This window comes from Bubalus bubalis, chromosome 8 (genome assembly GCF_019923935.1).
Source record: "Bubalus bubalis isolate 160015118507 breed Murrah chromosome 8, NDDB_SH_1, whole genome shotgun sequence".
Taxonomy (NCBI): Eukaryota; Metazoa; Chordata; class Mammalia; order Artiodactyla; family Bovidae; genus Bubalus; species Bubalus bubalis.
In genome coordinates, this window is record NC_059164.1 from 24776682 (window position 1) to 24792782 (window position 16101).

Here is a 16101-nt window from a genome sequence, read left to right on the forward strand (position 1 = left end):
TATTCATTCCCACTCTCTTCTAAACCCTCTCTATCAAGTAACAGGATTAACATACCAAGAAATACTGGGCACACACAATAAATGTTGATGGTTGCTGAGGATGATACTGAAACAGCTGTATGTTGTATTATCATTAATACTCATTCCTAATCATTGTTATAATTATTGTAAATAGGAATAACTGATGGCCTTTATTGAGAGCTACAGTTAAAGCTCTTTAGGTCTATCATTTCATTTAATCCTTTTAATGATCTCCTGCTGCTAAGTCGCTTCAGTTGTGTCCGACTCTGTGCGACCCCATAGACGGCAGCCCACCAGGCTCCCCCGTCCCTGGGATTCTCCAGGCAAGAACACTGGAGTGGGTTGCCATTTCCTATTTTAATGATCATGTAACCATTATATTGAAGATCAAAATCATTAAGTAACTTCCTATTAGGTGGTACAAACAGAATTTCAACCCAGATAGTTGACTCCACAGTTCTTATTCTTAAATACTAGGTTTAACTACTTCCTTAGAGGAGTAAACTATTCTCATTCAAGCATTTGACTGCAACAGAAAGGCCTCACCACACTCTCTATCTCAGAGTGGAAATTTGAACAGTTTGTTCATGTTCTCCAAAATGTCATTAGGTGTTTCATTAAGTTAGACAAAACCGTAAACGTTTGCTTTTTAAAAAGGACACATGACAGTATTTACACTCTGAGAAGCAAAGTGGCATTTTTTTTCCATGGGGGAAATTTGGGGTATAACCTAATGTAAAACTGTCCTAAAAACTCACCCACAAAGGCCGCCATCTGAGCTGCTGTTCTTCCTACAGAGTTGACAACATCTGTTTCGGCACCAGCTTCTAGCATTACCCACGTGATGTCTTTATTACCTAGAGTTAAAAAGAAACATTTGTTAAAAATAAGGAATGCCCAATTCAAATACTGCCTTTTAAATAATCCACACTTTTTTTTCCCCAATTAGTTTCAGGTTTCTATCTGGTGGATATTTTCATTTTTCCCAAAATATTTATCATAACTACAGTAAAAAGTAAAATGCGACAGAACCCACAGAGAAATCAACCTTATTTTCTAGAAAAGAATAGAAAACATGAAGTAGTACAAAAATGGCACAGAATTGAATATCACTTTTTTAAAAAACAAGACAAAGTATGTTTTTCCTTGCTTAGTATAAAGTCAAAACAAAATAACAACAAAAACAAAGACAGAAAAAAGAAAATGAATCAAAGTCCTCACTAATGCCTACTAACTCATCCCCTCCCTTACTCCTAGAGGCCCTGAGATAACTGCTGACGGTTGAAGACCTATCTTTCTACGCTCTGTCCTGTTTAAACATTCACGGTTATTTTATTTGCATTCTTTGACTATAGGAATCATTATAGATCATTTGCTATTATAAACTATACTCAGTGAATAGCATTTTCTGTTACTTTTTGCAAGTTTGAATTATGATTTCCTTAGGAACAGTTCCTGGAAAACATTGTAGGATCAAAGGTTATGTATATTTTAAATGCATTTTACCAGGCAGCCTCCCAACAAGGTTAGGCTTATGTGCACTTCCCAAAACAGTGCACAAAAAGTTCCCACGCCAATGCTGGGCTTTATCACTCCTCCTTAACCTCTGCCAATACTGTAAGTGAAAAACTATCATTTGTTGTCCTAATCTGATGTTCTCTGTTCGTGAGAGTGGTTTTGAGTTTTTAAGTCAGTTGTATTTCTTTTGTTCCTGTTCAATTTTCTAATTGTCTACTGTAATATTTGTTGTTTTCCATTTGATTTATAAGAACCCTACATATATAATGATATCACCCATTAAGATGTTCAAGCTGGATTTAGAAAAGGCAGAGGAACCAGAGATCAAATTGTCAACATCCACTGGATCATTGAAAAAGCAAGAGAATACCAGAAAAACATCTACTTCTGCTTTATTCACTATGCCAAAGCCTTTGACTGTGTGGATCACAACAAACTGTGGAAAATTCTTAAAGAGACAGAAACACCAGACCACCTGATCTGCCTCCTGTTAAATCTGTATGTAGGTCAAGAGGCAACAGTTAGAAGTGGACATGGAACTACAGATGGTTCCAAATTGGGAAAGGAGTACGTCAAGACTGAATATTGTCAACCTACTTATTTAACTTATATGCAGAGTACATCATGAGAAACGCTGGGCTGGAGGAAGCACAAGCTGGAATCAAGATTGACGGGAGAAATATCAATAACCTCAGATATGCACATGATACCACCCTTATGGCAGAAAGTGAAGAAGAACTAAAGAACCCTTGATGAAAGTGAAAGAGGAGAATGAAAAAGCTGGCTTAAAACTCAACATTCAGAAAACTAAGATCATGGTATCTGGTCCTCAGTTCATGGCAAATAGATGGGGAAACAATAGAAACAGTGACAGACTTTATTTTTGGGGCTCCAAAATCACTGCAGATGGTAACGGCAGCCATGAAATTAAAAGATGCTTGCTCTTCAGAAGAAAAGCTATAACCAACCTAGACAGCATATTAAAAAGCAGAGACATTACTTTGCCAACAAAGGTCAATCTAGTCAGAGCTGTGGCTTTTTCAGAAGTCACGTATGGATGTGAGAGTAGAACCATAAAGAAAGCTGAGCACCGAAGAATTGATGCTTTTGAACTGTGGTGTTGGAGAAGGGACTCTCCAACCAGTCAATCCTAAAGGAAATCAGTCCTGAATATTCATTGGAAGGACTGATGTTGAGGCTGAAACTGCAATATTTTGGCCACCTGATGCAAAGAACTGACTCACTGGAAAAGACCCTGATGCTGGGAAAGATTGAAGGCAGGAGGAGAAGGGGATGACAGAGGATAAGATAGTTAGATGGCATCACCGACTCTATGGACATGAATTTGAGTAAGCTCCAGGAGTTGGTGATGGACAGGGAAGCCTGGCATGCTGCAGTCCATGGGGTCACAAAGAGTCAGACACGACTGAGTCACTGAACTGAACTGAACACCCTTTAAGACATGTAATAACTATTTTCCATATTGTTTAATTTATATTTTAATTCTATGTAGAGTATTTTCTACATATGGAAATATTAAGATTTTATGTAATCAAATTAGGCACTGTTGCCCTTTTTGAAGCATATATTTTATGTTATGCTTAGAAATGCCTTCCAGTTCCAGGATTAAAAAAACTACAGATTACTGCTTTCAAAGCATGATAATATTATATTACATATTTCTTAAAAACTGTAACAAGTACAGATAATTCCACTTAATTTTAGATACTTCCCAAATTGTCTTCATTCTACAAACTATAAGAAACATGAATCAGAGTAAGTTTCTAAACAGATCACCCTATTTCATACAGAAATGTCAGTGAAGCAAACTGCTCTATCGTAGCAGCTATTTTGTCAAGAGAACAACAAAGAAGCTTCAGTATTACTTCAAAATATAAAACTATAGAACATCAAAGGGACTTGTAAGAATAAAAGATCAAGCTTCATGGCTCTAAACAAAGCATACCATCAACAGAATCAGTTGATTTAAATAACTAAAGAAACATCACCAAATTAACTATAACATATTTCATACATTGTACCTTTTCAAAACCAATTCCCATCATGTCTTTCCATAAGACATGATCTTAAAATTACTACAACAAAAACACACTTAATGAAAAAATATACATAAACTTATAACAAATTTGTATAGGTGACTATTATTACTGTATTAGAATAAACGCGAAAACTTCACCAGAAAGTGCAGCAAACATGAGGGCTGTGTATCCATGTTCATGTTGATGACAATTTACATCAGCTCCATGTCGTAAAAGTAATTTGCACATATCAAGTTTTCCTTTATATGCAGCATGCATTAGAGGAGTCATTCCATTCTTTAACAGAAAGGGAAAAAAATATTAATTTTACTTATTTACCTTTCCCCCGCCTATGAACAATTTATGCAATTAAGTTAGAACACAAAATAAAATGAATTAATAAAACCATCTTTATAATCTACATTCTTATACTCACTTCCTACTTGGATATTCTATAAACTGCTGAGGAAAAAAGATAGTTTCACTGGAGCCTATTATACAGAGTGAAGTAAGCCAGAAAGAAAAACACCAATACTAACACATATATATGGAATTTAGAAAGATTGTAATGATAACCCTGTATGTGAGACAGCAAAAGAGACAAAGATGTATAGAACAGTCTTTTGGACTCTGGGAGAGGGAAAGGGTGGGATGATTTGGAAGAATGGCATTGAAACATGTATATTATCATATGTGAAACGAATCGCCAGTCCAGGTTTGATGCAGGATACAGGATGCTTGGGGCTGGTGCACTGGGATGACCCAGAGGGATGGTATGGGGGGGGGGGGGGGGGGGGGGGAGGGGGGTTCAGGATTGGGAACATGTGTACACCTGTGGCGGGTTCATGTTGATGTATGGCAAAACCAATACAATATTGTAAAGTAATTAGACTTCAATTAAAATAAATACATTTATATTAAAAATTTTAAAGAAAAAAGATAGTTTCATTACTTCAGCTTTTCAACAGATTAGCAAACAGATTCAGAGAAGAATTGCTCAACCTCACTTAACTAATAAAATGGCCAGGGCAAGACTGAAACTAAATTTATCAGAGCTCTCATCTCGCCTACACATAGCTCTTGAAGAAACAAATGGAACAAAGAGATACAAATGCACTACAAAAGAAAGAAAAAAGTAAGGAAAAACCTTAAGATAAATAGCATACATATCAAGAGGAAAGTTGAATACGGTATATCCATAGCATGGAATATTATTATGTATTGATTGAATTCATCTGTATCTACTGAATTGAAGAGTTTCATGAATTACTACTGCCAATGAGAACAACAAGATGCAGGAAATGCATATTAAAGTACCCTCAATTTTAAAACAATGATCCTCAAAATCACATTTATATTTCAGTCCTAAATATAATTTGGTCGTCTATGTGATTATATGAATATGGAGAAATGGTCAGTAGTATTTACACCAGGCCACATTGTTTAGTCTCCACATGTTTTGTCCATATCTAATGAACATCCAACCTTATATGTTAATTATCTAAAACCACTTGGTGGATAAATAAATGAGCTGTTTCCTATAGGCAAATTTTCTCAGAACCCAGGAGAGACTCTCTGAGTGCTGGAATTTCAGTTGTTTTGGGTAAAAACCTCTCTAAAATATATAATCTCATTTTTGGAAAATTTTAGAATACTAACATAATTTGAATTGTTTTTAGTGATTCTAGACTATTCTTATGAACATAATCCTCAATATTATCAGAGGTTATGTTGACATGAGAATTATTGGGAGGTTGTACAAGAGGCAAATTAGTAGGAGTAGTCAAAAGTTTCTTGGCAGTAGTAATGGGAAAATGATAAGGGAGTAGTTTTAAAAACTTTAGATATGATGACATTAAAAATAATTAAAGTTTCTCTCTCGTAACTCTTAAAGAATTCATCAATATTAGTCTACTAAGTTATAATCCTATTATCATTAAAAAAAGCATTCATTCAGCAAATACTTACCGAGTGCCTAAGCTATGTCAGACAAACCTATGCACTGTGCGTAGCAATGAACAAAGCCCAAGCCCCTGAAGTCGAAGTCCTGGGCACTTAGATTTTAGTAGGGGTGACAAGTCAGATGGTGATAATAAGCGCTATAGGGAGACAACATTGCATAAGCAGGAGAGGGAATGCCACTAGGTTAGAGGAGGTTATTATTTTTAAAAGTACAGTCAAAGAATATGCCTCTGACAAGGTGGCATTTTGAACAAAGTCCTGGAGGAAGGATGTAAATATTGAATAACTAGAAGAATGGGCTCCTACCAAAGCAGGAGATGCAGGTTTTATCCCTGGGTCAGGAAGAGCCCCTGGAGAAGGAAATGGCAACACACTCCAGTATTCTTGCTTGGAAATCCCATGGATAGAGGAGCCTGGTGCACTACAGTCCATGGGGTTGCAAAGAGCTGGACACAACTCAGCAACTAAACAGAGAAGAATGCTCCAGTAGAGAGACTGCAAGAGTAAAACTCTTTGGTGTTCTGTGTTCAAGGAATACCTAGGAGGCCAGATCTGTGTGCAGCTCACTCACAGAATGTCCAGGACCTCTCTGTCTCGATCCTAGTGCTCCTAGTGTGTGTTAGTCACTCAGTCATGTCCGACTCTTTGTGACCCCCATGGACGGTAGCCCACCAGGCTCTTCTGTCCATGGAATGCTCCAGACAAGAAGACTGGAGTGGGTTGCCATTTCCTTCTCCAGGTTTAAACATATATAGGATAGGATAGGATAGGAGTGTGTCTAATGTTTTAAACATTAAATAGGATGCCAGTGCTTGTGGAGGGTTTCCAGAAACTTATTCTTTTATTAAGCTACAGAAGAGCCATTCTACCTTAATCTGTTAAAGAGTGTTTACCCTCAGTAGCTAAATTTTATCAAATACATTATAATATCTATTGAGATGATCTATATATTTCTCTTTTACTTTGCAAAATAGTGATTTACATAAGATTTTCTAATTTCAATCATCCCGTCATCTTGGAGAAACCTTACTTTGTTAAGTCTTATTATTCTTTTGATACACCGCTGGATAAAGTTGCTAGTATGTTATATAGCATTTCTGAATCCTTATTTACAAAGTGCATTGAGCCCACAGTTTGCTTGGGCTTCTTCCTATTTTGGCATCAGCATTAAGATTATTTTATCAAAATGAGTTGGGCATCTGCCCGTATTTTTATGAATTAATGGTACAATCTGTGTAAAATGAGAATTAAATGGTCCTTGAACATTTTGTAAAACTTACTCAGGTCTATAGCTTTAAAAGGTAGTTGGCAGTTAGATACATTTACACAAATCTTTTATTTTCCATTTTTATACTTCTATATGAGATGAATATGTTCATTTTAATGTTTCTATAAAAATCACTACTTTCATATAGGTTTTCAAATGAATTAGCTTAAATATAAAAGTTATGACAATTTTTTTTTTCTCACTGCAGTTATGCTCTCACTTACTTCCTTGGTGTTTATACATATGATTTTCTTGCTTCTACTTTCCTAACTGTCTATGTTTTGGGGGGCAGGGGATCTTAAATTGATAACTTTGTTTTATCTTTTCTTTGTAAACAGTTTCATTGTGATATGATTTACCCATTTAACATTACAGTTAAATAATTTTTAGTATTTTCAGAGTGGAACAACCAGCACCACAATCAATTTTAGAACACTTTTGTCATACCCAAAAGAAACACCATGCCCACTGACAGTCATTCCCATTGGCCCCCACCCAATCCCATCACCCAGCCCTAGTCAACCACGAATCTGCTTTCTGTATCCTGGACTTGCTCATTTCTGAATTCTCCTATAAATGGAATCATAATATTCACAGTCTTGTTTGATTGGGTTCTTTTACTTGGCAGAATTTTACCCGACATTCACCATGTTGTAGCATGCACCAGGATGTCTTTCCTTTTTATAACTGAGTAATACTCCATTGCATAGATATACCAAACTGTGTTCATCCACTTATCAGTTGATCAATGTTTTGAACTGTTTCCACCTTTGGCACTTTGGTTATTACAAATAATGCTGCTATAAACATTCAAGTTCAAAACTTTTGTATTGCCATATGTTTTATTTTTCTTAGTTATATACCTAGGATTGCTGTGTGATACGGTAACTCTTATGTTTAACCATTTGAGGAGCTGTCAACCCATTTTAAAGAGCAGCTGCACCATTTTACATTCCCACCAGTAAAGCATGAGGGTTCCAGTTTCTCCACATCCTCACCAATACTTGTTATCATCTCTTTTATTTTCACCATCCTAGTGGGTATTCCATGCATTGGAGGAGGAAATGGCAACCCACTCCAGTGTTCTTGCCTGGAGAATCCCAGGGCCAGGGAAGCCTGGTGGGCTGCCATCTATGGGGTCACACAGAGTCGGACACGACTGAAGTGACTTAGCAGCAGCAGCAGTAGCAGTGGGTATAAAGTAGCCTCTCACTGTGGTTTTGATTTGCACTCCCCTGGCAGCTAATTTTGAGCCTTTTTTCATGTGCATATTGGCCATTTGTATGTTTTCTTTGGAATGTCTATTCAGATCCTTTGCCCATTTTTAAATAGGGTGATTTGTGATTTTTATTATTGAGTTGTAGGGGTTCTTAACACATTTCGGTTACAAATCCCTTACCAGATAGGATCTGTAAAACCATTCATTCTGTGGGTTTTCTTTTTACTTTTTTGGATGGTATGGTTTGAAGTACAAAGATTTTCATTTTTGTTTTTTCTTTTGTTGCTTATGTTTAATGACTTTTTACATTTTTTATTTCTATTTTATTTTTCTTAATTCATTTCCTGTATTTTCTGAGAATATTATTTTTCATCTAATTTCATGAGCTGAAAGCACAGACCACCACAAAGATTTAAAGTACAATAATAAATGCTATGAAATTTCCTCTGAATATGATTTTGGCCACATGACACCAGTTTTTGATCAACAGTAGCTTTTGATAAATATTGTGCTTTCAGCTGTAAATAGTAGGTAAATTGTACTTCTATTTCTTCCTTTAGCCAAGAATTATTCAGAATTTTAACACGCATTCAGGTTTTATGTTTTATTATTTGGATCAAATTTTTATTTTCAGTGTTATATTACATTTGGTGACCTTGTTCAAAATGAGCTACAATTTTCCTGTACAAATTAGTATCATTCACAGGCAAATTTTTATCAGTGTTCCATGTAAAATGGAGATGTACTATTTCTGTCTTATACACAGTGCAGACAGGTTATCCAATTTTCCAACCCTTGAATACTTCTACTTAACCAGAAGATGCTTTTATGGTCTTACAAATTTCTCCTTTCATTTCCATCTTCTTCATTATGAACCTCAAAGCTTATAGGCTTATTAGTGAAGGCTTAAGGCTGTCATGTTCTTGGAGGATTATTAATGATCTATAGCAAAGAGTCTTCATCTTTTTTGTTTTTTGCTTTAGCTTTATTTTGTCTGATATTAATTTTGCTATCCATGTGTGGGTAAAGGGTTAACAAAACACTTCCTTTTCTGCATGAGAAACAGAAATTCAGTTAACTGTCTGTAGTGCTAGAACTGCCCTGCATAACTGTGTAGCTACTAGCCACACATGGCTAATGGCTGCCATTCTGGACAGGTTGGAGGAGAAATTACCATCATCTCAGAAAGTTATTTTGGATAGCAGCTGTTCTATAATGTAGAGTTTAGGTTCAGTTAACCTTCCCTAGGAGAATTGCTGGATCAAAGGTATGCATGTTTAAAAACGAGAAATATTCTAAAAATTTTTTCCAGAATGTGATGTCAATTTATACCTAATCCATTAGCATATATAAGTCCAGTGTTTCCCATACTTCATAAGAAATGATATAGTATTGGTTTAATTGTCACTTATTTGATTACCAGTAAAATTAAACATTTTTTACATGCTATTTGTCTTTTGCAACCTGTCTTGCTGATATTTGCTTTAGAGCTTAATATAACTTGAGGACAAATGCTAGAAAACAACTCTTATTATTAGATTTTATACATTATCTACTCTCATAGGAAGTAAAACATCTTATTAAACATTTTAAATTTTACCTCATCCAAGCAGTTGACACGAACATTCTTGCTGCCTAACAATGTTCCAGCTTCTTGGACAGTACCTTAAAAAAAGAAAGAAAGAAAATGCAAAGTTTATTTATCTTTAGAAAAGAATCTAATGCCAAGGAAACAAACTTTAAAGGATTATCTGTGAAACTAAGATGAGTCAGGTTAGGTTATTAAGAAATAAAACATCAATCACATAGTAGTTCTTCCACAAAGTAATTATTCCCAAGAACAGATTCATAGAGACTAAAATAGCTCCATCTTGCTTTTACTTCCACTGGCCTCAGAGTATATTAAATTGGCCACATTTGCCTTTTGGCAGTAATACAAAAACCACAAGGCCTAAGACTTGTAACACTGAAACAAATCTTACAGGGCATCTAATCCAACCCGCCTTCTAAAGCTTAACCTGCAGTCACTGTAATAACTGGGGTTCAAAATACAGTCAGTATTTATATACCTTGTCACCACTAGGCCCTGTGAATTGATGGCATTCTTGTAATACAATTCTTGGTTTGGAAATGCTGAGGTAAACGTTATCTTTAAAGCCTGGTACTATATAAAAGTGCCATTACGGCCAGGATTCAGACTCTCATACTGAAAGTCATCTGATATAAAACTAAAGGTCAGTTTCTGCAAATTTGTAAATACGCTGTAATTGGGCCACAACTGTCAGGTTTTCCAGCCGTCTATAAGACATACTGACAGAAGCAAGCAGTCTCAGGAGAAAATGTTGCTATTATCGTCATTAGTAGAAGCCAACCACATGTTCTGCCAAAAAAATTCTAGTGTGAAGGGGAACAGGATAATGAAATTGCACGTTCTCAGGGAGAAAGGATGAGCTAAGCCTCTCCTCTGAAAGGACATGGAAGAACTGAAGCATTCTCAATGAGGAATTATTTCTTCTTTTTAAATTTAGAATTATAGTTCAAGAATATGCTAAACTCTGCTTAACTTCTTCCAGAGTTAAAGGTGGAAAGCAGAATCAAGTTTAGCCTGCTTCTTTCTACCTGATCTGCTTCTTAGGCACATAATCTGAGTGCCCCTCACCAACAGAGGGGAGACACAGAAACGTCTCCTAGACTGATGCTGCAACAGCTCGGCTGGGGAAATGTCGAGTGAGTGATCTGCACGGCCCTGGACTATGACAGCTATTCTCTCAACAGTTCGTTTGTCTGATCCTGCGGTCCATCTGAGGGCCAGTTGGTATCACTGGTTGAATGGCTACGGCTACAGACAGAGAAGCCTTCAATCATGCAACCAGGTTCTGTACAGAACCTTATCCATACCCATGGTTTCTCACCAGAGACTCAAACATCTTTGGAAAGGAATTAGAACAAACTCCAGCATCCCAATTTCACTTGAGGAAGATGCTTCAGTTGAACCTCATTATCCACTGAGGAATAACTGAAGTTACTTTTCATCCAACCAAGAGATGTTTATGCAATAAAGGGAGAATACTATAGGGACTGTGATCATGCCAAAGCCTGCTATATGTTAGGGGGAAGATGGGAATTACAATCATAAACACTTGGCTCATGTTAGGGAACAGGCCGATAATCCTATAAAAGTTGAGCCCAAGGGCTAACAATACATGTTGGATCTGTCCAGTCACAGGGCAATTAAAAAAAAAAAGATGAGGCATTCACTCACATGCCATGGAATACCAGTTAGTCTTTTGAAATGCAGGGACCATGGTTAGAAAATTTTTCTCAAATGGTTTGGGAATCCAAAGAATGAAAACAGATTTTGGAAAACACATGAGCACAATACCTCCAAGAAGAGAAACTTCCAATGATTTCTAATTTGGTGTTCCTAATTTAATGACATTAGTGGGAAACTGTACAAGTCTACAAAGCATGGAAATGGGAAACCCATGGTTAATGCAGAAGGATTTTTTTTTTTTTTTTTTTTGGCCATTCCTCACTGTGCATATAGGAGACTCTCAAACAATATTTTGCAATTAAGTTTAAAAGATCAAGTGCTTTCCTCGAGAAAGAAATGTGTTAAATCTCAGTTAACAAACTCTTAAGATGAAGAAAGGTGGTACTAAAAGAGGGATAGGAAATGAGACATTTCACTGGAGACAAAAATGAACAGACCTATAATGATGAAAAGTAATATTTAATGATTTGGTTCCCTTGTGAGACCTTCTCCAAATTACTCCAGAGAAGAAAACACAACCTAACCTGCTCCATTAGGGTGGGACTGATAACTTATCTGGATGAACCAGCATTTTAGCAGAAAAGAGATCATGGTAAGTGTGATAGTCTCACTGTTACTGCCCTCTCTTATACCACACCACAGACCTTTTAGCATCACTCTAAAAATGAACAAGTCCTATAAAACCCTCAGTGTTCCCATCGATGAAGCAGAAATAATAACATCCATCCCATACAGCTCTTAAGACTAAGGGCTTGTCTTGGTGTAGGGTAGAGAGTACAACTTCTGTGCACACTAGATGCTCCTGTTATTTGTATTTAGAGCAGCATAATAAAATTTATTGTGACACTCCTAATTTCTAGTTTGGGACTACTGGTCTCACTGAGCACAAGAAGTAGCCAAAACAAACAAAAAGGGAGAAACAAACATGACATCTCTGTTCCCAGCAACCCATCAGATGGTCATGAGATCTGGATATGTGTGAGTTTTAGGCTTCCCTGGTGGCTCAGTTGGTAAAGAATCCACCTGCAATGTGGGAGACCTGGGTTAGATCCCTGGGTTGGGAAGATCCCCTGGAGAAGAGAAAAGCTACCCACTCCAGTATTCTGGCCTGGAAGAGACAGACATGACTGAACGACTTTCACTCCACTTCCCAAAAAGAATGTCTTTTTGTGAGGAAGCTATATCAAAGTTAAGTATTTAAAAAAACTATTTGACTTGTTAGTTGCTATAACATTTATGTGTAGGTAAAATCATGTATAAAATAAAGTGTCTGGGTTTTAAAATAATATGTGGATACAGATTTAGTCATAAATACATAGTTATAAATGTATTTTTAAATAGACTTTTAATTACAACATGCATTTTGAAATACTGGCTCTGTTTAAGTGTAAAGTTTCTAAATTCTCCTACTTGTATCTATTTTTAGACTTTGTAACCAAATGTCCTTAAGTTAGGATTATGAATCACTGCATAATAAAAAATAGAATCTAAAAGAGCTGTTTTGTAAATGAACACAAGGAAGCCCATAGAGGTTGTAAAACCTGCCCAGTCATATAGTTAACAGTTTCTATGTATTTGAATTTAAATTTGTTTTTGAACTCTATGCTATAATTGATTATTAGGAGACCTGAATCTTGATCAAATTGCCAACATCCGTTGGATCATTGAAAAAGCAAGAGAGTGCCAGAAAAACATCTACTTCTGCTTTATTGATTACGCCAAAGCCTTTGACTGTATAAATCACAACAAACCATGGAAAATTCTTAAAGAGCAGTGAATACCAGACTACCTCACCTGCCTCCCGAGAAATCTGTATACAGGTCAAAAGGCAACACCTAGAACTGGACATAGAACAGATTGGTTCCAAATTGGGAAAGGAGTACGTCAAGGCTGAATATTGATTGTCACCTGCTTATTTAACTTATATGCAGAGTACATCATGTGAAATGCTGGGCTGGATGAAGCACAAACTGAAATCAAGATTGCCAGGAGAAATATCAATAACCTCAGGTACGCAGATGACATCACCCTTATGGCAGAAAGTGAAGAACTAAAGAGCCTCTTGATGAAAGTGAAAGAGGAGAGTGAAAAAGTTGACTTAAAACTCAACATTCAGAAAACGAAGATTGTGGCATCCAGTCCCATCACTTCATGGCAAATAGATGGGGAAACAATGGAAATGATGAAAGACTTTATTTTGGGGGGCTCCAAAATCACTGCAGATGATAACTGCAGCCATGAAATTAAAAAATGCTTGCTCCTTAAAAGAAAAGCTATGACCAACCTAGACGCCATACTAAAAAGCAGAGACATTACTTTGTCAACAAAGGTCCGTCTAGTCAAGGCTATGGTTTTTCCAGTGGTCATGTATGGATGTGAGAGTTGGACTATAAAGAAAGCTGAGCGCAGAAGAATTGATGCTTTTGAACTGTGGTGTTGGAGAACTCTTGAGAGTCCCTTGGACTGCAAGGAGATCAAACCAGTCCATCCTAAAGGAGATCAGTCCTGGATGTTCATTGGAAGGACTGATGCTGAGGCTGAAACTCCAATACTTTGGCCACCTGATGCAAAGAACAGACTCACTGGAAAGGACCCTGATGCTGGGAAAGATTGAAGGAGGAAGGAGAAGGGGACGACAGAGAATGAGACGGTTGGATGGCATCACCGACGCAATGGACATGAATTTGAGCAAGCACTGGGAGTTGGTAATGGACAGGGAAGCCTGGCATGCTGCAGTCTACGGGGTCACAAAGAGTCAGACCCAACTGAGCAATTGAACTGAACTGAATCTTTCTATATATCAGAAGCACTAGAAATAACCATATTAACTCCACAGGACCTTAGAGCAGGATCTTTTTAACAGTCCCAAATTGGAAACAACTGAAATGTCCCTAAGTGTGACCAGATAAGCACATAATGATACATCTATACACGGGGAATAAAAGAAGAAAATAAAAAACAAACTGTTGGTACCATACAGATGAACCTCAAAATCATGATGCTGAGTGAAAAAAGTCATGCAAAAAAAATGGGGGGGGGATTATTTACTGTACTTATTTTATAATTCCACTTTTATAAAATTCTAGAATAAATAAATTTAACCAACAGTGACAGAAACCTATCAGTGGTTGCCTAGAGACAGGGTTGGAGGGAGTGGCAGATTACAAAAGGTATGTAGAATCTTTTGAGGTAACGCAACTGGTCATTGTGTGGATTGCAGTGAAGGTTTCATGGATGTATACTTATGTCAAAACTCTCTTTTAAAAAATGTGCATTTTAAATATGCATCGTTTATAATACTTAAATTATACTCCAGTAAGACTGGTAGAATAAACCTTATTGTTCAAGCCTGTTTCATAGCTCCTTTAACACAAATAATGGAAAAGGAGAAAAAGAAAAGAAAGTACGTTACTTTCTTGTGAAATCAGCAACACTGACTCCAGGGATTTCAAGGACTAAACAAGATAAGTAATGAAAGACCTTCTAGTTTATATTCTTAAAGGAGGTTTCATTTATTTTGAAACAGTGCTTCCTCAGTGTTTAGTGAAAAAGATATCAGAACTTGGAAGAATGGCTCAATCTACAAGTAATATAAGCCACTAAACTGTGCTTCAGTGATTTCATTTCTCTTCTGAAATGCTGTGAAATGGATGCTGTCAGTGACTATAATTTAAATGGATATGTGAGAAACAGCTTCTCAGTTTCATCTGGAACTTCTTCTTGGCATTCCAACAAATAAATAACCTGTAGAGTAGCTAGCATATGAATTCACTCAAAAGAAGAAATTGTTCTTAAAGTGTCCAGTGCCATATGTGGTATTCTCTGGGCTATAAGACCCCCTTACAATCTGCTTAACTTTTGGAGGGCAGTGATTAGCAGGATGGAGACATTCAAAACTTTGCTGAGCTTATTTCAGACTGGCCAAGGTGACAGGTCACACTTGGCTAGAAATTTATTGTTAATTTCACAGACTAGTACTGACTAATCCAGTGCTTCTCAAAGTTGAGAAATGTACCAAAAGGAGGAAAAATATCAGAACTGTACTCACTTCTTTAAAAAAAAAATGCTTCTTATGAGTACAAATAAAAGCTCTGTTTATGACCTTTGTTCGGCTATAAGCCAACAATTTTTTTTACAAATTGTTGTTTAGTTGCTAAGTCATGTCCAACTATTTGGGACCCCATGGATTGTAGCCCACCAGGCTCCTCAGTCCATGGGATTTCCCAGGCAAGAATACTGGAGTGGGTTGCTTCTTTCTTCTCCAGGGGATCTTCCCAACCCAGGTATTAAACCCACTGTCTTCTGCTTGGCAGGCAGATTCTTCACCCCTGAGCCACTTGCACACAAAACTACAAAATCACTTACAATTAAAATTAATTTAACTTGACAGATGATAATATGTTAATGCAATTACCTTACAGAGTGAGTAAGATATGGTATGGACTGCTATGGTGTTGATTTCATTTTTTCATTTTTTTGTTTAGTTTGTTTTCAAGTCCAGCATGTTTCTACAACTGTGGGCCGGATGATATCTCTGCTCTGCCACTTATTACCTGTGTTACATTGGGCAAGCTATTTAACTTTTCAATTCCTTGGTTTATTATCTATCAAATAGAGACTGCCATATTTACCATAATCATAGCCAACACAATATCTTAAATACTTTATATATACTAACTCATTTAAAATGTTGTAAAGTGTTATGTGTGTCTTAGTTGCTCAGTCGTGTCCAACTCTTTGCGACCCCCCAGACTGTAGCCTACCAGGCTTCTCTGTCCATGGAATTTTCCAGGCAAGAATA

General features: G+C 36.7%; 1 protein-coding gene across 2 annotated transcripts in view; it reads right to left on the reverse strand.

The window, feature by feature from the left end:
- ANKMY2 (ankyrin repeat and MYND domain containing 2) overlaps nucleotides 1-16101 on the reverse strand; it is a 39085-nt gene that overhangs the window by 20576 nt on the left and 2408 nt on the right. For both annotated transcript variants that reach the window (XM_006057039.4, XM_025290932.3), the window contains exons 2-4: nucleotides 9627-9691; nucleotides 3737-3875; nucleotides 780-878 (exon numbers count right to left, since the gene is read on the reverse strand). In XM_006057039.4, coding sequence (XP_006057101.1) covers nucleotides 780-878; nucleotides 3737-3875; nucleotides 9627-9691 — 303 coding nt within the window. The remainder of the gene's footprint in view (nucleotides 1-779; nucleotides 879-3736; nucleotides 3876-9626; nucleotides 9692-16101) is intronic.